The following is a 24,487-nucleotide window of genomic DNA, read 5'->3' as shown; positions in this document are numbered from 1 at the left end:
TTCTCTTAGACAGTATTCATCCAGCAACTGCACGAATTAGTGACCCAACCAGTCAAAGACATCGTTCTACTGAAAGGGTTCGCCTACTGGTAAATCTGTTGAAGCCTGATTCTCCTCACCAAGGTATAGCCTATTTTTAAAAATTCCATTATATTTTGCACTATGGAGAAAACTGGATACATAACTTATTTTTTTATTCAATCAACACCACTCATCACGGTGGTGCTTTTATAGCAAAAGAAAAATCAAAGAAAATAAATATCATGTTTAGATATATACAGTATTTGACAGTGTTGTAATACATAAAAAGAAATTACTACTTATATAATATCTATTGTTTTGATTATATTTTTGCGGATATATTATTAATAGCATTTCTTCACTTTGCAGAATTTCTCTGTTGTTTGAAGTGTCTCATAATCAAGCTTGTCAAGGAGAAAGACAGCAGAGCACCCGAGTCATCTCAATGGTTGACACGAGAGGCACTTGACATCAAAGAGGTTCAAGAAAGTGGAACATTTAGGTGAGTTTACATGTCTATGGAATCTTTACACGTATATATTATGTCTATATAATTTAAGTAAAGTTGCTCAAGGAAACCTACAGAATTGACAGCGAGGGATTGAAATCCATATCTTAAAGGTTGAAAAAATCGAAAACATTCTTGCTGTGTAGAATCAGGTTGCAAAAAAATATTTTAATCAAAATAACATTTTTTATCTGCACAGACAAGCATGTTGGCAACGCTTAACAGCAACTGTAGCCCCATTCCTGGCTGAAGTTATTGCCATCTGTGACATCAGCAACAATCTCAATATACTTGAAAGCCAGGAAACTGACAGCGCTTGGCTGCACAAACTTTGGCTGAGCATCTTTTCATCTGTAGATCTGATTAACATCAGCTATGACATGTGCTTATCCCCTGAGAAGAAAGTTCAACGGTCTAAGGTGCCCCTCCAAGAGAAAGGATATGGTGGCAAATCATTCAAGGCTCGCTTTCCATTCTCATGGATTATAAAGGACAGATTGTATGATATTTGGAAATTTGCCTCAGAAGCCAAAGGTTAGCCAGATTTTTTTGAAATATATAGTGTTCAAAATACATCTGGTACCTCTTTGAATCCATTTTCTAAACAAACGTATTCAATTGAATAATTTGCACAGAAACATAATATTTCATGATAAACATGTTTAATTGTGATTTATAATATTTTTTTGGCAGTTGAGGCAGAAGCAACAACAGATCAACAGTTTTTAAAGTTTGTTCAAGAATCTGAGGTTGGAAGAAAACTCCAGACAGCCATCTCTACTGTTGGAGCTCAGAAGGTTGTCGAACACTACTGCTCAGACTTCATCAGGATGACCTGCAAGGTCTCCCAAGAAAATAAACACAAGGTTATTAATTTTTCTATCTGTGAATGGTTGATGATTTGGAGCCATATTGTTGATAAAATATATCTTATAAATTAATCAATATTTTTGTTGTTTCAACAGTTGATCTGTGACCACATAATAAATGCATCTTATTCAATTGTACGAGAGCTGGGAGGTCAAGTTGACAGTGTGAACTCTGTTGCTGCTATACATTTAGCATTCAACAAATTTCAAGCAAGGTTTGAACATCTATCACAGCTTGTTGATATCTGCCCAGATGTCTTGAATATCAAACCAAATGAAGAAGGATTAGATACAGAAGAAATGGTAAGAGCAGACTAAATGTTAAGTTACATGTGACATATGTTCCCCAGAATCCCAGACAAAGTTGTTGTTATGCAGACTGAAGTCAATTGGCTTTAGAATGCTATATAACTTTGGTTTGTTAGATTCTAATTCATAATGACCAGTTGTTTTTAATAAAGCATCCTGCATATAGCAGGATGTAAAAAAAAGCCAAAAATACAGAGACCAAAGACGGAGATTTTTAGCCATTATTACGGAGGGTAGTAATCACCTAGAACAGCTATCCTTTTGCTCAGTGGCATAATGTATATTCGGCCCTCGTGCGACGATCCGCAGGGCCACCCAAACTTATGGGCCCCTGCGGTACCCCTACCCATTGGATTTTTGCTTTATAGCACCCTAATGTGAAGTGCTTTGTTCATACATAACAGCATAATTTGTTTCTGACATCGACTGTAGGACATATATCATATTAAACCAGTGGGGATGGGGTACCCAGCCGTCCAAGACCCTCTACATTTGTCCAAAAAAAGAAAAAAAAATGGAAATAAATATTCAAATTTTAAGTCTGAATGACTGTCATTTCCATGTCATAATCATAATTTGCTTGCGACTCTCATTATAGAATAGACTATAAGTCCTTAATTAGACCTTTGCAACACCCGTGAGGGAAGGGGTGCCTAAGGGAGGGAGTCAGTTTTGTCGCAGAGGAACACTGCTTTGAAAAAGTACCTTTACCATCTGCGAGAAAGCCATTTTCAAGCGTCTAGAAGGCCATATTTTAAAAATTTACTCACCTCAGCCCCAACCATGGTGGGCCTAAGGTGGATGTGTTCTATCTGTTGGGCCCCTGTCAGAAATTTTTTGGATCAATTAACAGTTACAAAATATGTATACAGTATTATAAAAGTTTAAAAAAAATTTATTCATATCGTGAAGACCATTGATGTCACAAGTCTGAAATATATCCTGGGAGAAATCGATAGCAAAGATTTTGAATCACAAGACGGACAAAGAAAATGGCTGAGCAAGATTCACATACTGTGCCCAGTTGTTCAAAGTATGATGGGATTGTACAAGAAAAAGAAAGACATTTTTGGACAAAACAGTCAGAGAATCCTAGAAGAGTGCAGGTAAAATTAAAGAAAATAAACCTGATTTACATGAGACAAAATGTTGAATGTATGCGTAACATGTTGAATGTGTGCATGATAGGGAAAACTTATCCCCTGCTACTGTACATCCCATCCATAAGAAGCCGTATATGTTTTACATGCCTTCTATGCTGTAGTTTGAGTGTGCTGACGGGTTGGAGCTTATCTTTAACTGTGGCCATCAGTGGCAGCGCTACAGAGGAACAGGTGGCATTTGCCCCCCATTAAATTTTCTTTATGCGCCCCCCCTTCCCAGTTTTCTCCTGCAAAAAGAAGAAAAATTGTTGCGGAGAAAAAATTGATATGCATTTTCTACTTATTCACATATAAAATTGATTAAATATGTCTCTGAAGCCCCTAAATTGTCATATTTTTCAGAGGACTTCGCCCCTGGATATTTTTCCAAGATATTTAGAATGACGCCGGACCATGCCCACTTCGGTCCACACCAGCATATGGGCCACCCCAGCATATTGCCCCCTAAAATTTTACCTTGCCTCCCCCCCCACTTGCCTCTCCCCTACTTGCCTCCCCCTCCCCCAGATTTTGAACTCTGGCACCGATATGCGTTTTCTACTTATTCACCTATAAAATAAATTAAATAAGGCTCTGAAACCCCTAAATTGTCATATTTTGCAGGGGACTTTGCTTCTGGACCATTTCTGAGATATTTTGAATGACGCCAGGCCATGCCCACCTCAGGCCACACCAGCATATGAGCCACCCCAGCACCCCTAAAATTTTACCTTACCCCTGACTTCCCCCACACCCTCTTGTGAATTTAGATTAAAAAAAAAAAAAAAACTGAGGCTAATTACATACTGGAGTTAATGTGCTCACATAATAGAATTTAATAACATAACGATTAAAAATAACAATGATAATATCATCTAATACACTATGCCAACAATTTGTGAAAATGTTCTTGTCCTGCATAATATAGAAATGCAAACTTCCCACTATGATTCCAAGAGGCCATGTGATGTCTGTACAAAGCTTCAGGGGTCACTTTAATCATTTTTTGTGGTAATATCAATGACAAATTTGGTATGAAATACAATGATCATGAACCAATTTTTTCTTAGATGTTTGTGGTCGAGGATTACTGTGATGAAGCTGTTCTTTGAGCATGTCTGCTTGCAAAATAAAGAGTTTGCTGAAATAGTTTCACCTAAGTGCAAATTCCTTTGGATAGTATGTATTGTAACCTTCAACATATGTATACACTTCACCTGTCTATTTCGTGAATGCTGACCTGAATAAACTGATAAATGACAAAGTATCTTTTGAAACTTACCTGTCAAGCATAAAAAAATAATGGAATCACCCATCTTGTTTATGTAATCTTGGCAAGGAGGTGGGAGGTTAAGTATCTCACTCATAGACTAACAACATCACTAACAGGAAGCAAATTCAGCAACTAGTCTATTTATGAACTGGATGTAATTAAATGCCATATTTACTTCAGCAGAACTTACTTTGCATTAGATTGTTACTTTTTTTTGCTGTAATTATTGATTTATATTTCTTTCTAGGCATTTAAGAAAACTGCTAACTTGAAGTTGAATACCTCAATGAAGAAATTAGTGAATGTGCTGAATGACATTAATAAGAAAGCCGGTGAAAAATATTATAAGTACGTTTAGAGTTCATTGAGACTTTTTAGATTGCAAATATAGGGTTACTAGCCATTACAAGAATGATAAAAATAATTTAATGATGAAGATGGTAATTAAAATAAACTAAAGGCATATGTAGCTTTTATCATTTTGAAACAATGCTACATAAATAATTACTATATTGTTATTTATCATAATTTTCATTGATTTTTTTCCAAAATGTTATCATATTATGGTCATCATCATGTCAACTTTATATTAGAATATTAGCATCATTACCATCATCGTATTGCTTAAAGGTTGCATGGCGAAGAAATAATATATATGTTGAAGCTTGCGGTACACCACGTAAGTAGTTCTGAAAAGAACTGTTGTAGTTGAGAAAATCTTGACGTTTCGATTGAGTTTCTTCAATCGTCTTCAGGAGAATAATCCATCATCATCATCATATACCATCATCATTATCAACATCATCATCATCTCCATCATCACCACCAATCATTTGCATCATCGTTGTCATCTTCATTCACCCTTCCCTATTTTTTGTAATAGTCTGGTCGTTTTACTGATGTAACAGTAAAAAATTGTTAACAAAGCTTTTTTGGTATCAATGGGTGTCCTCTTTAACATGCGAAAAGTCCTTTTCAATCTTCCCTAGGGAAAAAATTTATAGTCATTTCAGTTAAATGATTTCTCATAGATTTGATAATATATACTCTAAGCATACCACATAATATGTAGGCTGTCGTAACCAGGAATTTATATCAGGTATCTATAGGAGATCCAGGAGGAACCTGTATGCCTATGGTGGGATTCCGGGAGGGGAGGGGTATGATGTGAGAGGGGAGGGGAAAGAATTCTAGAATGTAAATGGCAAATTTTATCATTTTAATAGTATTTAATGCAAGCTAATTTAGTTAATCACAAATTAGGGACATTGGCACCTGTCTTGGTCATCTTTTGATTGACTTTCGGCAAACTGTGGGTTTCATGGTTTTTGATTCTGCAATCGTGCACTCGGCAAACTGGGTTTCAACAATCTGGCCTAGATCCTTTCCTGTACACCCTAGAATCTTATCCTTCTTGATCCTTGTGCCAGGGTGTTGTTCATAGATTCCACAGATCTCTGGTGAAAGCCTAGCACACCTGCACCCCATCCACCTCAATGATTTGTATCCTAGAGCCACCACTCTGCTTTATCAAAAGATCATTATTTTAATCCCTTCCATATATTTTAATAGGTCATATGACTGGATCTCTTTCCAGTGGTTCTAGTAGCCCCGGCATTGTCCACTAACGCTCTAGCTGTTGACAAGATTAGTCACCCCTTCTTTCTCTGTCAAATACTGGCACCACCTCTGTGCCAGACTACCTCCATTTCTATAACCTCCTCTTAAAAACCAATTCCCTGCTTGCTTTAAATACGATCAAAATGATGATAAAGAATGAAATCAACTCATAACTAGATTTGAACTCGTCACTAAGGACGAGTTAGGTGATCCGCCGCACTTTGACCCACAAGGAAGTGTGCGCGGTGCAGATTGACCAATAATTAAAAGCTGAAAATGGCAAAATACGCTAATTTAGTTTGTTAAAAAAGAATTTGGAGCATTTTAAAAGATTAACTCATGCATACGCGCATGTCATGATGCACATGCGCATCTTAATGTCACTGTTGTCTCCTGATATGAGATATATACGTATCAACTTTCATTGACAAACGCCTGTTGGTGAAGCAGTAATTATCATTCATAGTATTTATCATATATAAAAATTCAGTTTTTTGAATTCAGATGGCAATATGGTGACGTCACAATATCCGATCAGCTATTATGATATATAAAATCATATCTACAACTCATGTGCTTTTAGAATATGTAATAAAAAATGGGGGTCACCTTTCATCCTAAGGAGCTATAACTGATTGAAAATAGGCATGATATTAAGCACATTTTAAATTTGATGCACGTGTACGCGCGCGTTATGATGCACGCACAGGAAATTAAGGTACGTAACAATTAAGCATAACCTGAAGTTTATGCCCACTAAATATCATTCAGAAATCACAGCTGGTTAAGGTGATTATTGGGTCATTAAATGTTTGAGGAAAGAAAGATGAGGGGGTCATCAAAAACCTTTATTTTGACCATGATAACGTCATCAAAATGTAAAAAGAAGTCACATAATGTAAGAGAATTGCCTCAGCTATAACATATTCAAAGTTGGAAGACGATCGACCAAGAATAAGCAAGATACGATCAAATGCGCATTTTTAAAAATGACATCATCGATAAAATTTAGTTTGTTAAATTCAGATGGCAATATGATGACGTCACAATGTCCGATCGGCCATTATGAGCTAAAAAAAATCATATTTACAACTCATGTGCTTTCAGAATGTTTAATAAAAATTGGGGGTCACCTTTTATCCTAAAGAGCTGTAACTGTTTAAAATTAGGCCTGATTTTAGCAAAATTTCACTGTATATCGGCACAAATGCGCACAAAGGTCACTATGTTTGATGTGTGCGTACAGCATTTTTTCATTATTGAGCTTTCTATTGGATGCGCAAGATAGAAAAAAAAAATACACAAAACAAGAAATTTTATTTAAGTTTTATTTTAAGTTAACACATGCACTAGGCATTTACACATGCACAATATCAATGTCTATTCCCAATATTGATATGACAAAAACATTCTGGTTTGATGTTTATTGCTTTATATTAAAATATAAATTTGAATGATTTTTGTCTTATTTTGAAACTACTGTAATTATAATACAATACAAAAAATAAGTGTCCCCTTATTAGTGGTTATTTTGATTTGATTATTTTGCTCACTCAGTGTCCCCATCCTTTTAATTGGGGTGTCTCCTTAATAAGGATTTGTAATAGTGTTTAAGGATATATTTCTTCTAATTTCGTGGAAAAGTGTACTATTTTAAATAGGAGTTCTCCTTAATAGTGGTGTCCCACAGGAGAGTTTCTATTGTACTTGTTTTTCTTACATAGGGCAATATATAAGTGCGTTTCAAACATTAAAAGCTACCTCATCAGGTTATGATGACATTTCCACAAAGTTTATCAAACCCCTATTACCATTTTTTCTTCCCCCACTTGCTCATATACATCGTTAACCACTGGCATTTTTCCAGATAATAGAAAAGTGGCAAAAGTTCTTCCAGTTCACAAAAAAGGTGATAAAAATACCCTTACAAATTACAGGCCAATCTCTATTCTGTCGTTTTTATCAAAAATTTATGAACGAGTTGTTTACGAACAAACAGTATCCTATCTTGATAAGAACAATATTTTAACCTAAACACTCCACAAGTTATGCACTATTAAGCAATTAGTAGAGCTCCGCATAGTACACTATAGGAAAATTAATGTGCGAAGGTTAGATTTAATGCTTGAAAAAATTTCTTGAGGGCCTGCAAGGCCCGAAGGAAAATTTTGAATGCATTAAATCTAACCTAAGTATGAATAATTTTCCATTTAGTGTACGATGCATGCTCTACTAATTGCTTTATAAGTCAATCACCCTCTTTTAATTTTAGTTTTTTATAACCAACTGTTGTAGCAGCTATCGGTTGCTATAGTGATATGATCAGTATACGTGTGCGTATTTACTTTTAGCTGTGGTATGCTGATTTTTGCTCCTGCAGTACGCGTTTAACTCATCTAACATCAGTAGCACAGTACGGATACGATGAATAGGCCTAACTATTGTGTTAGAAAGAACTTGTTTGTAATGCTATATTGATGATAGACTTTCGTCAAAGAAATAAACATTTCAGCATTCGAGAGCGAATACAGTGACTGACGTCCTTTTTGGTGGGTGTATGCAGACAGGTAAAATCGTGCGATGATTTCATAACTAGGCCAGGCTACGGCCTATGCCTAGTAATAGTAGGAGGAGGCCTGGGCGGCCTGCATGACCGTAGGCCTACATCTAAATGTGTTCCTTGAGTCTTTAAAATAGGTCTAGAATATTTCTATTAAATGTTCACTTTGTTGTGTTTATGAGGGTCCATTGATTCAATGAATTCCTTATTGTTCATACTTAATATTGAATTTGAAGTAACTTTCTTTGGGTTCTAATTAAGCTTGTTTTACGAAAGCAATTTTCAATTACAATTCAATTTTTATCGCGGTGCGCAATGTATTCGCGGTGGCGATGAAAGAATGAGGATTTTTTTTTGCACACGAAAAATTATTGGACGCTGGGGAATAAGCAAATAACATTGCGAGTTACAGTGATGACGTCATGATTGACTTATAATGCAATCTATTGAACAGATTACCTCGGCAGTTGATAATTGAAATTTCACTATTGGGGTATTCCTGGACCTGTCCAAGGCCTTTGACACCATTGACCATAATATCCTGTTACAAAAATTAAGACACTATGGTATCAGAGGTGTTGTTCTTGATTAGTTTGAAACTTATTTATTTGATTGGAAACAATTTGTTAGTGTAAACAATACAGTCTATTTTGTGAATACTTACCTGGATAAACCGACTAATTGCCATTGTTCCCAAACTGAACACCCCTTTAAAACAAATGGAACAGTCCGACCCAGGGCGCCACGTATGAACCGTCTCCTTAACAAACGTCCTCATTCCCTTGCGAGGTTTGCGCGCGCTGGCCCCCTAAGTTTGCGGCAGCTCCTGATTGGGCAGCTCAGGCCTCATTCTCAGAGTTCGTTGCCGGCTGTGTCGGGGGTTGTTGCGGCGTCGGACGATTCTCCTCCGCCGTTGGAGGGTCCGTCAGCCTCGTCAGGTCCCTCGCCTTTTGCTCCGCTGAACCCGGCTTTGGTTTCCTTGATTTCAGAACAGGTGGGCCGTGTTGCTATGGAGGTTTTTGCCGGGATGAAGGTCGCTTCGGCTGTGCCTTTCCCATCCATTCCCCTGATCTCCGACCCTCCTGTCCCTGGGGAAGGGGTCCGGGTGGGTGGCGAGTCACCTATGGACGATTCGTTCAAGCCAGATTCGGAGGCTGAGGATGTTATTCTCAGCTCCGATCTTTCTCAGCTCATGGCCCGGGCGATGCCGCCCATTCTTGACCATTTAGGTGTCTCGTTTGAGACTCCTTCCCGGGGTGGTTTGGGGACGGGCCTCTGGGGGCCGCCAGCTCCTGCGCGTCCCGCTCATCCTGACCCGGTTGTGGGTCTCCACCCGGACCTTATTCTCTGCTTGAATTCGCAAGTGAAATCTAAGCCGGTTGCCACGCCGCGGTGCCTCACGGCTGCTTTTCCGGTCCCCGAGGACCATTTTAAGTAGTTCATTCAGGCTCCGCCAATTCCTCGCACTACCAAGGGCAGATTGCGAGAAGACCAGAAGCTCTTTTCAGCTTCTAAGGCTTTGTTTTCGAACAAAGCACAGGGCGCAGCCGAGGAGGCTTTTTCCTTTGTGGACCGCACGGGAGGGCATTCGCGTCGTGAATGGGGCTGGCTTTGCTCTGTCCTTTTTTGTCTGATGTCTGTTCCATTTGGGAACAATGGCAATTAGTCGGTTTATCCAGGTAAGTCTCTCACTCATACACTACCAACATCACGATTGATTTGTGTAAACTCACATATAACAACAGTAAAATGTAGTCTTCCACAAGGGTCTATACTTGGCCTGTTATTGTTTCTGATCTACATAAATGATCTATTCAATGTTTGTAATTATAACAATGTTGTTATGTTTGCTGATGATATTAGTATCTTCTTTAGTAGTAATGATTTGATTAGATTTGGCTTTCGCATCTATAAATTTACTTTTGAAACCTCAACAGTTGGTTTCAAACAAACAGTTAAAAAAAGTAAAACCAATTACATTTTATTGATGAGTTCACGTAAGACCTATGACTTTACTCCTTATAGTCTTACAATGGACAATGTGGAACTTGAGAGAGTTGAGAAATGTAATTTTCTTGGTATCGTCTTTGATGAATTTATCAATTTTGGTCACCACATAAATATTATCACATTAAAAATGTCTAAGATTATTGGAATTGCTAATAAACTTAAATACAGTATGCCATTTAATGTATTACCATTTATAAATCCGTAATAGTTCCCATTATCACGTATGGTATTGATGCATGGGATCCACCCACACTACATACTTAAACAAAATCTACAAACTACAAAAGAAAGCCCTACGTATAGTATGCAAAGTCCATTATCATTACCCAACTAAACAGCTCTTCCTAAAAACTGCATCACTTAATGTTTTTCAACTTTATGAAATGGCTGTTGCAACATCTATGTTTAATTTTAAAGGGGCTCGTCCCAAATACATTCCAAAATTATTTCCAACTAAATCAGCTACAACACAAGGTCCAGATCAGATTTTAGATCGTCAAAAAAAGATTCCTCCAAAGCCCAACAATCTGTAACATATAAAGGACCCCAAATATGGAATAAATTCCCTCAAAACATTAAAATCATTAACTCTTTCTATTTATTCAAAAAATATCTTAAGAAACACACGTTGGATAATACATCAGGTGTATGCTGTAACAGAGTTTATTGGTAATTCCATGCCTATTTTATTTTCAAGCTGACCTAATGTTGTAAGTATAAACAATTATTACAAATAAGGAAAAGAAATAGAAAGAAGTAAGTAGGAAAAAAGTAAAAATATGAAATGAATATATTGTGCTAAAATAGTAAACACTTCATTGCAATAATAACAATAGTAATCTAATAATGGAACAATAATATAATTATTTATTTTTACAGTAACTTTAATTAATCATGCAACTACTTCAAATATTATTTTATATATATATTTTTATTTTTATTACCTTTCTTTTATTTTTATTAAGGAAAGCATGAGTTAAGGCATTTGTAGTTCATTTGCCTATTTTGCTTAACCCTTTTTCATTTTCAGTGATATTTGATTTGTTTAACTTAATTGACATCACTTAATTATTTTGACTGTATGTTATAATTCGTATTGTTAATTTTATTTAATTGTATGTTGAGTTGATTTTGAAATAAGTTATTAAAATGGATGAATGAATATCAATTTTATAAACTAGCTGTTGTAATATATCAAAAAAGCATAGTATAGATAAATAGACTGACAAATATGTAATAATGTTTTGCAGGAGTGGAATTCATAACTGTGGAATGTGTAGTGAAGCCATTAAAGATCCTGTGCTCTTGCCTTGCAAGGATAACCATGTCTTTTGTAAAAAGTGCATCGAAGGATACTTCAAAACAAAACGTGCAAAGATATGTGCAGAATGTAAAGAGGAATTGCCTCAAGAGTTTGAGTGTCAGGAACAATCTGGAGTTAGGTGAGAAAACTAAAGTAGTTTAATAACATTATTGGAGGTGTTTTAATGATTAAGAGTCGGGAATACTTACCTTGATAAAGTCTGCCTTCGATGTGTGGTGGGTCTAGCCCACGCAATGATAAGCACCCAGATTGGCCGGCGTGTCACTCTTGTGCGCAGGCCGTGCCATACCATATTTGTAAGGCCTGGACTCGATCCTGCAAGGTTCCAGGCTGCTGCGGCTTGGATTGCTAGCAATCTCCGGCCCAGATTAGATTCTCTTTGCCCATACTTTCTGTCTCACTGAGGCCTAAGCTCAGGTAGGACTGAACAACCTAAAGTCCTTGTCTTTGACTGTCTGGCCTTTGTCTCGGACTTGCTTAATCTGGTAAATATCTTTGTGGTACCATGCTTACTCTATGCTCGCTTTTTGTCTAGGGCAGCTTACAGAATCACTTGTAGTGTAAGGTGGCTCTAAAGGACTGGTGCAAAGTGTGGCCCCCTCCAGGTCACATGGATCAAATTTAGTCTTCTCCATATTAACAAAATTGATATAATATCCTTAACTAAAACTTGGCTTGACAAGGATATTGCAAGCCCTGAACTTGATATTGATGGGTATAATATTTGCAGATTCGATAGGAAACACAAAATTTGAGGTGGTATTTTATGTTACATAAAAGAGAGTATTGTACATAGAATAGTTTCAAACTATAATGCTGAATGTTGAAAGTCTGAGGATTGAAGTAAGTTTACCACATACAAAGCCTTTTCTTGTTGGGACTGTTTATATGCCTCCAAGTGCCAAAGTTGATTACATAAACAACATAGATTATTTATTCCAATCTTATACATTTGAATATGATGAAGTAATTGTACTTGGCGATTTTGACCTTGATGATGTAATCAGAATAAAATTAAGAGTTTAGAAAACCATAATAACATGAAACAAATAATTAAAGAGAGTACTATAGGATCACCAAATCATGTAAAACGATTTTAGATCATATTTTTGTCTCAAATTCTAAAAAATATTCTAATTCAGAAGTTCATAGTCTTGGAATTAGTGATCATTCACTGATTTATTTAACTCATAAGTGCGCTAAAATTAAACAAGAGCCTGAAACTGTATTAGGACAAGGTCATTTAAACACTTTAATGAAAACGATTTCATTGATACTGTTAAAAATCAGGACTGGGATTCAGTGATGATATGTTCGGATATCGATAAGGCCTGGGAAACGCTTGTAATGAACATGCACCTTAAAAGTTCCATGCCTGAATAGATTAATAAGGATTACCAAAAATTAACAGAAGACAGAGACTACTATGTTAAAAAAGCTCATAAGACAAATGACCCAGCAGATTGGAATATGGCAAAAAGGCTCAGAAATAAAGCTAATATCCGAAATAGATCACTTAAAAAGAAATGTTGTACTGATGCAATAAAAGAAAGTGCAACAAATTCAAAGAAATAATGGAAAAATATTAAGAAGTTAATACCTGATAAAAGCAAGTTATTACATATGTTAAGATTGACTTTGGGCTCTCTAATAACAACAAAGACATTGCTAATAAATTTGATGATTATTTTTCATCTATTGGTGACTCTCTAGTTAACAAATTTGATTCATCATATAAATCGTTTACTAATCCTACTAACCCAAATGATGTTAATGAATATACTGAAAAATTTGAATTTGACATTGCTCCTGATCTTATCTTTTATTACAGCAAAATTTCCATCTGAATGGAAAAAAGCTAAAGTTATCCGATTTTCAAAGAGGGAGTTAAATCTAATGTTAAAAATTACAGACCTATTTCTGTTTTGCCTATTGTTTCTAAGATTATTGAAAAAATTGTTCATAATAGACTTTATCACCACTTAAATAAGAATAACTCTTGCCAATCTGGTTTCATTTGTAAATATGACAAGTTGTAAATATTAAGTCATTTTTATCCGATTCAAAACCTATTAATGTTGGTGTACCACAAGGTTCCATACTTGGTCCATTCCTTTTTATTATATATGTAAATTCCCTGCCAGAAATAGTTGATTGTAAGTGCATCATGTATGCTGATGACACAACCCTTTTATGTTCTTCCTCTGACCTTGTTCATCTTCAGTCTTTGATGGAAACAAATACTAGAAAGATTGCTACATGGTTTAATACTTATTTACTAACCCTTAATGTTAAGAAATCTTTGGCACTAAGTTTTCTAAGTTTATTAATATTTCTCTTTTTATTAACAATTATGATGCGGAAAGAGTTAAAAGCTTCAAATATCTTGGAATTAATTTTTGGTTCACTTAAGTCATGGAAAAATCAGTAGAACAAGTTACATCTAGATTATCACAACGTATTGGTATCCTTTGTAGATCAAGATAATCCATTCTTAATTATGCTTTAAGATTGCTTGCTAATGCAATTTTACTTCCTTGTTTAGATTATTGTAGTAACGTTTGGTCAAATTGTAGCTCTGAAATTATTAATCGTCTTCAAATTCTCCAAAATAGACTAGCAAGAATCCTTCTTTATGCTGATATGTACACCCCTATTACTGAACTAATGTCCATGTTAAATTGGAAGTGTGTTGATGACAGATGAGAAAACGATATTAAAATTATGGTATTTAAATGTCTACAGGGGTCTGCCCCATTATATTTAACTAATCAATTCCAATTCATGGACACATTCCACCCAAAAAATACTGGAAGCCAATCCACAAATACATTGATAATTCCAACATGGAAAAATACTCATGGGAAGAGAACCTTCCGATACAGAGCTTCAATGCTCTGGAATGATCTTCCAGTTGATGTTCATAAACATTTCCAAACTATTAAGTTGATTTTTAAACCTTTTAATTTCAGTGGTGCATTGCATTTTTATTGTTTTTACCACTTTTTTCTTTAATCTGTTATTTTTTTATTTATTTTTTTTTAAACTTAATCTGGACCTCTTGGGAGACCAGTACATCAATTGTATTGAAATGAGTTTTCCAGAATAAAGAAAGATTTGTATTGTATGGCGCTTGACAGAAATTTCTTGCAGCCTTCAAATTTAAAAACCCTATAGCCTGGTTCACGTCGAACTTTATCTAGATATACCCGTCTTGAAACATGATACGATAATCCCCTAATTGCGTTCGATGCCAAGTTAGAGCCAGATAAACAGCCAGCCAGTTTCAGGCCGTCGACGTCACACGGTGGGAATGGTTGTTTAATAAAATATCTACTTTATTCTATGAACCTGTAGTACCAAGTGGTATTCGTTCAAAACAATTGTAAACTACTGTAGAGAAGTGCGAGTTTCCTAACTACTACCTAACCTACCGACCAGTACCAACCAACGACAGTGCAGCAGCGTGTTCTATCGCAATCGAAGTAGTAGATTCTCTAGGCCCTAGCTAAATTTACCTTCGATAAAAACGATTTATTTTAATCGCTAGCTAGCATTCTTCCATTTAACAAAATATTGTTTTAATTTTCATTAAAACGTCTGTATACTTTATGGACCTTTCTGTCCTGTTTTGTAGTTTTTAGATCGCTCAATTGTGTTGTTTGCATGCACTTCGCGAAAATCTAGCTTCGCGGTGTCAAATAAGTTGCTGACTTCCACATTTTTTATTTTGTCATCGTAAACATGTGTGCTCATTTTAACGGCTGGCGTTGGTGGTAGTTTGTTGAAACTGAATTAATAGTGACTATTATAGCAGAAATGGAAAAGATCGAATTGTCAATAAATAAATACAACAGATTTGATTTTATTATTAAGAAAAATATACATTATCACTTTGAAAAACATACGCAATCGGACTTTTTAATGTTATTACTTGGTCAATGATGCAAAGGACAAAGGTCATTGGAATATCGACTATTCGTAAAACGGACGTTTGCTTCGTTTTTACCCATAATATTACAAATAATTTTGAAAAACCAGACTAATGAGACTACTTCGATGCTGTTGTTAGCATTGCTGGAGTACGTTGTTGCCAGCCAGAAGATGATAATGGTGGTACAATACAACAACGCTGGCTTAGATGCCTACGTTACGTAATCGTGTCCTTGTAGTCCGAGCCGACTTTACCGTTAAGCAAGTTAATTTACTGTTATTCTAGTAAAGTTAAGTCACTTAACTTAAGTGACTTAATTTTTTTATCTAGCTATAATTGAGTGGTTCACGTCAAACTTTTAACTAGTTAAGTGGATCTATATTTAGATAAAAGTTTGACGTGAACCAGGCTTATGAAGCCTACCCTACCATCAATACCCCTGTTTTGGCATTGTGGTCTATTTCGATAATCAATTGTGGCAAGCTGTAGAACTTGAGTACCTTGTGTTTTATGGAAATTATTCACAATCATATCTTTTTTAAATACAATTTTTTTTTATTACAACCTATAGTTTAGAAAATGTAGGCTCAAATTATAGGGATACAATTTAAGTAACCGAGAGGTTAAACAATTTCACATTTCTTTTTTAGTATTTCATTAGGCAAAATAAAGGCATGAGAATTTATTATTCCTACAAAATGTTAAAATCAAACATTCACATTTGTAGGTTTCTTTTTTTTTTTTTTGTTAATAATAAGCTATCTTTCATTTTTTCAGTGAGGTTGTTACTCAGCACAATGAGTTCCGTCAATGTTGTAACTCGTTCTTCATGGAAGTTGTGTCCCAGCTTTGCTTTGCTGATGGAACCCCACCAAGTGAAGAGGTCATCAAGAAGTTGCTGGGATATGTAACAATAGATTCCAAAAAACATAAGAAACGTGTCACAAGGAATGTTTCTCCTTTCCCAGAGGATTGTATCGATCCAAATCCAGTTGTCAGATCTTTCCTACTCCAGTTGTTGCTTCAGTCAAAGTAAGATCACTATGATATTCAATGATAGATAGTAGAGTGGTTGGCGATTGTGGTCATGATGGTGATAATGGTGGTAATATTGGGGCTGGACACAATAATACTTTTCGATTTTTAGCACCTGCCCTTAATCTCCATAATTCCTCATGTACTTATTCTTTAAGATCATGCAGATTAAAGCCAGATTTTTTTTTTATTAGTTTTGAAACTGTTAAACAGCATGTACAAGAGTATCTGAAAAACTCAAGAGATCTCATGAAAAGACCTGATGATGCTGTGAGCCTCTGCAGATTGTTTGTCAACTGTCTAGAAGTAAGTTATCAACCTTCAGATTTAGGAGGTTCCTCTAACAGTGTATTCACTAAAATTGTAGTTTTTGTAATATTTGAAATTGACATTCAACATCATCATTTGTCATCATTAAAAAAACATGAAACAAATAACTAAAGTGATTGGAAACATGGTTTTCACTGTACGAAATGTAGCTCGTAGTGCTCGCTCAAGAATCAATGATCTCAATCTGAATCACAATTGGACAACTACACACAATTTAAATGCAAGCTGGAGACATTCTACTTTCAGCAATGTTATGATTATTATTTAATAAAAATAAACAAATAGATAATTAAAAATAAATAAATAATAAATAAATAAGTAAATAAATGAATAAATAAATAAAATTCAATTAAACTAGTCATGTAAAGTGACGCTGATTACGATGTATGTTGTAGAAATGTGTGCTATATAAATGTTAATGTTAGTATAGTGTAGTTTTATATAGCGCACATATCCATCTAATGTAAAATGTTCAGGGCGCTTGATATGTGGACTAGGAACATGATCAATGACTTTATTTGCCCCTAAGGGTCCTTTCGTGTCTGTGCTACCCGGTACCAGCAACTCTCATCATCCACCACAGGGGCTGTTTGTTCCAGTACCCCAGGTATCCTCCTACTTGTCTCGAAGGATGTATTGGGTTCTTTATAGTGCACACAAGCCATTGTATACACTGGGCCTACGGTTTATAGTCCTTATCCAAGAAGACTTTTTCTACCACCAGAACCATAGGCGAGCGTGCCGTTCGAACCAGCGCCGATATTATGGCTATAGCTTACGGCGCCCCTGCTAACCGCTCAGCCATTCGACTCACGGTAATGTACAGGTACTTGTACAGTACAGTAGTACATGTACAGTACAGTACTACAATCGGCACTTTTAATGCCCTCTCTAATCTTCGTCCTACTGAACAATTTCAATAAGCTGCTCTCCACATGTTTCAGCTAGAGAGCTGTAATGCATTTTTCTGTAGCTCACCGTCTTTTGGAAAAAATATAGTCTTCTGTGCAATATGGTTACATATGCATGAATGCAGTACACCCTTCTCTGTACCATTTCAACTTCAGAAGGGCTCCACATTAAATAAAACTTGGGACTTTTGTGGATAAACTGTTTCTGTTCACATCAAAGAAATCAAGTTTAAAGAATGTAAATATATCCACAGTAAGACCATCAAACTCCTTTCAGTAAATAATCAGCCACAAAGGAGAAACTGACTAATTGCCATTGTTCCCAAAACGGAACACCCCTTCGAAAAAAATGGAACAGTCCGACCCAAGGCGCCATTTGCGAACCGTCTCCCTAACAATCGTACTCATTCCCTTTTTGACGTTGGTTGAAGACGGACCTCTTTTAGCATTACTGGAAATAGTACCTTGCTAGCAGGACCCTGCAGATTTTTTCTTCTATTTTCAAGTAGTTGCTCAATTCTGTTTTCCCTTAGATTTATTTTCAACAAGCGGTTGACATATACTTTGTTGTAGCATAGCCTTTATTGTAGTCCCGATCGGTTAACCGTGTCCGTGCGCAAGTCCTTGCGCTCGGCGTGTGGGGGCCCCAAGCAGAGTGTCAAGCTCAATTGACACTCGGAGTGCCCTTTGTATCGCTCGTGCAGCAAGGCGGAGCCTTGCGAGATTTGTGCGCGCTGGCCCTCTACTAAGTTTGCGGCAACTCTTGATTGGGCAGCTCAGGCAGCCCCTCGATCTCATGTTTTGTTGCCGGCTGCGTCGGGTTGTAGCGGATGACTCTCCTCCGCCGTTGGAGTGTCCGATGGCTTCGCGCTCGGCTGGTCCCTCGCCTTTTGCTGCCCCGCTGGACCCGGCTTTGGTTTCTTTGATTTCGGAACAGGTGGGCCGTGTTGCTAGGGAGGTTTTTGCCGGGATGCAGGTCGCTTCAGCAATTACCCCGACCTCTGGCCCTCCTGTAGCTGGGGAGGGAGTCCGGGTGGGTGGCAAGTTGCCCATGGACGACTCGTTCGAGCCTCAAAATTCGGAAGCTGAGGACTTAGTTCTCGGCTCCGATCTCTCTCAGCTTGTGGCCCGGGCGATGCCGCCCATCCTTGACCATTTGGGTGTCTCGTTTGAGACTCCCTGTCAGGGTGGTTTGAGAGGGCGGGCCTGTGGGGCCGCTAGCTCCTGCGCGTCCTGCCCACCCTGTCCCAATTGTGGGTCTCCACCCGGACCTTATCCTTCGCTTGAATTCGTACAACAGTTGCCTTAAGCACTTCTTCCGGTGGTGCACCGATCACTATGTCAGCCTCCCAACATCATGATTGATCTGTGTACTTTTTTTTTTCCAGGACACGTTTTACTCTGGTATTCCTCAAGACTCTGATGCAAAACTTATCCAATTGCTCCTTCGCGATGGTCTTGAGAAACTTGAAAATGCTCATCATTTTTTTGACGGACAAAATGTCACTGCTGACCCGTTAAGTGTTGAGTTACTTGAAGCAATATCACAGAGTCGTTTTGCATTGACAGTGCTCGCTGATATCATTCAACGCCAACAACAAGAGGAAGAGGATATCAAGTGTCTTGTAAGACAAAAATATATATTACTGTTTGATTCTTAGATTGAATACTTACCTAGAAAACAATAGTTATATTGCATTCACATGTAGTTTCTGAAAAAAGATAGATCATCGATTCATTCGGATATTTATCTCCCTGAAGAGACAAAATGCCATCTTCAACCTGTGTATAATTGTTTGAATTGTGGTAGTTTTGTCTAAATTCCTGATATTTGGTATTTGAAGCACTTTTAAAGACTTTCAATATTTTGTTTATAGGTTGATAAGCTGTCAAGTAAAGCTAAAATATTCTGTCAGAAGAATAAACAGGCTCAGTTGTATCTTGTGAAATACATTTGCAGAGCTTACAGCAAAGATGCTCTTACACGTCTGAAGGTTGACGACCAGTTAAACTGGATCTTACCAGATGAGTTGAAAGCTCAGGTATGTATGTAATAAATTACCATTCCTTTCCTTATTGTAACATATTTATTACATAGAACATTCTTGAATTTATTTGACCAAACAAACAGTGTAATTTCACAATGGCAATTATATGAACATAATAGACCATGTGGAAGGTTCTAGATGTTGAAGTACTAAAAGCAATTGCCTATTGGTTAATTATGATGTCATGTGACCAATGAGGAACTTAGGCAATATAGTATGCTCTTGAATGCTCTGGAGTTTTACAGTTAGGGTTATATAAGCTGATATTTTTATTTTTCTGGAGCTCTTTTTGAAATGCATGTTTATGTGAGTGTTGTTTTGAGACCGGATTCTTGTTGGAGTTAATACAGAACAAAAGTTTATTTGAGAGTTGTGTTATAACATTGTGAGCTGAGTTTGTGCTTTATATGTCAAAGAGGGATTCCTAGTCATTTCTTTACTGCTCAGAAATATATCAAGTAGGATCGTAGCAAAAGAGATTTATGTTAGTGTGGCACAGATAGTACAGGAAATCAAATATATAGGCAGCTTAGGAATTTTTTATATTAATAGGCATATATTATAATGATGAGTGAGGGCTTAGCATTGATTACGACAGTGCCTTGTTTTTCACATGTGAGGGTTGAGAAAAATAACTTTTTATCCATGCGTATACAATTCATATAAGTTGGTGCTGTAATTTGGCAAAACCAAAGTTTTCATATTTTAATTTGAGTTAGGTCAAGAAGGAAAATGTATGGTCATTATTTCTTAATTGACTTGTTTAGTTTTGATGATTCAGTTATGTTATGTTATGTTACATTTTCCAATTGGCCGATGTATAGAGCACATATTGTAGAGACATCTATGCATTTAAATGTATAAAAAAAAATGCACCCTAAAGACATACTAATCCTACTCCTTAACTCAGAATGTTGGCTGTTGCTGTACACTTTGATCGTTTTCAAGTGAAGTGTAGATGTTATTTCAAATTGAAAGTAGTGTGTTCTTGATGAGCGCCCACAGTCATCTGGGGCAGATGCAGGATTTTTTGGAAGGGCCCCTACCACAAAATCACCCGGGGTGCGTGAGAGAGCACAGCACCTCAGCCCCACAATGTTTAGAACTGAGGGGAGAACATTTTGAGAATATAGACCTGTAGGTGCCCAAAATTGCACTCTCAAACCTTGAAAATCTCACTGGTATTTCATACCAACATAAAAATATGACAAATACAGTTTAGGGTGGGGGAACCCCCTGAATCCGCCTAAGGTCATCTTGCTGTTCTGATGACTTTCGCTTTGGGTTCCCGGGTTCCCTGCAAGAGCAAGATGATAGGGCACATGTTAAGCTCAACTTTATCAAGGTCCCACCATGACCAAGCTGAAACAATATCTACAGCTGATGACTTGTATCAGAAAAAGTTTGTGCAAGTAAAAAGTTTTTCTGATTATCTTTTTTTAAATTGCTGTAGAGTGTAGATCACATTTCAATTAATGTTTATTATTTGTTACCCACACAGGATCTGAATGTTCCAGATAATTTTGTCATTGTTGGTGAGACGTACACTAACATTCGAGAAGCTATTCGTCAGTGTATAGTGGACAATGACTTTGAGAAGATGTGCAAAGTTGTGACAGTACATATACTCTTTTTATCTCAATTTATGATTTCTTATATGATATTAGGCAGGTTTATAAATATACAATGGGATAGTCCTAATTGCTATTGCAACCAAAATAGAAGTAAAGTACATTATTCACTGGCTAGCAGTTAGGATAGAAATGAGAAATTCAATGTTTTTATTTGGTGTCATATTTGTTTTTATGAATAATTTAACTTTATTTAAATTTTAATTTGAGTTTTATATGTTTTTTTGTTTTGCATGACTCACATACTGTATTCTGTCCATAGAATATGAAGGGAGATCAGAAAGACAAGGAAGTGTGCTTGCTTCTTGCTTTATTCAGAGAGATCACAATGAATGCCACAACTACTGTAGAGGCAAAAAGAATAAGTTTGGAGGTAAATCTAAATGAGGAAATTAACAGTGAACCTGTCAGATATAGATTGAAGTAAGAAATATATAAAATGAGACATTAAGCCGTTAGTCCCATGTGCAAAATGGCCCATGTGCATGTTATAGAATGCAGTACACTCTTCGGAAAAGAGTAAGGGATTGTCTCCCAGTGTACTGCCCAATCACCACCAGATGGACCCCACTTCTTCTAGACTTCTGTTGGTTTTCCTTGGCAATTTGTGTTTTTACGTTACACAGAGTAAATCCATCCATCCATCCATTTATCCATCCTGGTGGTTTTATGATCTTGTTGTCAAAGATCTTCATCTTTTTTTTATTCTACCTTTCCTTCCATTATTGTTCGCACGATATCTAAAATTTGTACATGCAAGCTTCAACGAACATTTGGCTTTGACCTGACAGTAAGGTTTTCGGTGTGCTCAGTCATGCGTGACATCATCTATGTGCAATTTGTGTTTTTACATTATTGATCATATCATTCTAACCAATTGTCATTTCTCAATTGTATTAGTAAGCATAAACTTTAGGTCAAGGTCGAATATCATGTACCGAAATGTTTGGCGTGCGTGTCAATTTCAAAATCAGTTTTTGACTAAATTAGAGCACTTTTCAGGTCATTTTGAGCATTTAAAAATTTTTTGATATTTTCCACTATGCGTGCACCTTTTTACGCATGTACGGAAGCTAGAAATTACGTTTTTTTACACATTTTAGGTTCCTGACATTTTTTTCACAAATTTCTTGTTCAAATTTATGGCCAATAGCAATGCTGTACGCGTGCATCAAACAGGAATCTTTGTGCGCATATATGCCGATATACAGTGAAAAAATGCTAAAATCAGGCCTATTTTAATTTTTATTTTTAAAGCTCCTTAGGATGAAAAGTGACCCCCAATTTTTATTACATATTTTGAAAGCACATGAGTTGTAGATATGATTTTATAGATCATAATGGCTGATCGGACATTGTGACGTCATCATATTGCCATCTGAATTTTAAAAAACTGATCTTTATTTATAACGTCATGATTTTTTTGTCCCACCAGACAGGTCAATTTCAAAAAAATATAAAAAATATATTCTACAGCCGCCACAGCTACTACACCTTTTTATCATTGGCACTAAACAAGCAGAACAAAAAAACCTGATGCCAGGATTAATGTAATAATAATAATAATAATAATAGTAATAATAATAATAATAGTAATAATAATAATAATAGTAACTAGATTTGAACTCGTCACTAAAGACGAGTTTGGTGATCCGCCATACTTTGACCCTTATAAAGCGCGCGCAGTGCTGATTGAAAAGTTTCATAATATGCTAAAATATTCGGTACAACTAGTGTTTTAAAAAAGAATAATTTTCAGCATTTTAAAAGATTTACGCATGTGTACACGTAAAGAGTGACTCCTGATATGAATACAGTGTCAGGAACACAAAATATGTAACAAAACGTGATTTCCAGCTTCAGTACGTTCTGTGTGCGTGGAAATGAACGTATGGCGCGTATATATGGAAAGTTTTGGAATGCAGAAAATGACCCGAAACGTTTAAACTATCTGAATAGTGATATTGAGAATTTTTTAAATTTTAACATACGCACACGTTACGATGTGTGCGTGTAAAGTAATGGCACATGGAATTAAATATTGTCGTGTTTTTAAAACCGTCTGTTATTAATGCCACAGGAATTTTCCCTTCGTATAACCTATACTGTATATATAAGTCTGATAGCGTTGAAATACAGTCTGCCACCCTCTTGTGTTCTATTTTTTACATCTTTTAAGAATGAGAGATAAGTATGCTCTAAAAATTCATTCTTTTTGACCATGCTGACGTGATCAAAATGAAAAATACACGTCCGAAAGAGAATTGATTTAGCTATAACATACTCACAGGTGGGAGACAATCAATCAAGATAAGCGAGATACGTTCAAACGAGTATAAAAAGTAATAACGTATAATATAATAACGTATATATATAATAAATAAAAATTCAGTTTTTTCTTAATTCAAATGGCAATATGATGATGTCACAATGTCCGATCAGCCAATATGATCTATAAAATCGTATCTACAACTCATGTGCTTTCAGAATATGTAATAAAATTTGGGGGTCACCTTACATCCTATGGAGCTATAACTGATTAAATATATTCATGGTTTTATGCATAAATGTTGATGCACACGTACGCGCTCGTTAAGCCACGTGAACGGATAATAAAGGTACCTGACATTCAACCTTGACCTGAAGATTATGCTCACTTAATATGATTCAGAAATGACGAATGGTTAAGATGATATGGGCTCATCAACGTTTTGAGGAAAGAAAGATGTGGGGGTCAGAAAAAACAATTTTTTGACCATGATGACGTCATCAAAATGAATTCAGATGGCAATATGATGACGTCACAATGTCCGATCAGCCATTATGATCTATAAAACCATATTTACAACTTATGTGCTTTCAGAATATGTAATAAAAATTGGGGGTCACCTTTCATCCTAATAGGCCATCAGCTGTAGCTAAAAAAGTGACCAGAAAACAAGTTCCGTTCCAGAATAATGGA

General features: G+C 36.3%; 1 protein-coding gene across 1 annotated transcript; it reads left to right on the top strand.

Annotated features, from left to right (window-relative positions):
- Positions 1-2,630: 2,630 nt before the first annotated feature.
- Positions 2,631-21,948, top strand: LOC117108640 (E3 ubiquitin-protein ligase rnf213-alpha-like; the record flags this gene model as incomplete). The annotated part of the gene is made up of 10 exons (XM_033250732.1): positions 2,631-2,813; positions 3,920-4,028; positions 4,370-4,470; positions 11,563-11,754; positions 16,348-16,602; positions 16,800-16,911; positions 19,235-19,471; positions 19,724-19,888; positions 21,396-21,512; positions 21,788-21,948. Coding segments are annotated over exons 1-10 (1,520 nt in total), but the record flags the coding sequence as incomplete, so codon positions are not given.
- Between the last annotated feature and the right edge of the window lie 2,539 nt (positions 21,949-24,487).

This window comes from Anneissia japonica, unplaced genomic scaffold (assembly GCF_011630105.1).
Source record: "Anneissia japonica isolate Jap-2015-1 unplaced genomic scaffold, ASM1163010v1 scaffold1587_len1432017_cov164, whole genome shotgun sequence".
Classification (NCBI taxonomy): Eukaryota; Metazoa; Echinodermata; class Crinoidea; order Comatulida; family Comatulidae; genus Anneissia; species Anneissia japonica.
Note: the sequence above shows the minus strand (reverse complement) of the source record. Positions and strands in the feature narration are given on the sequence as shown.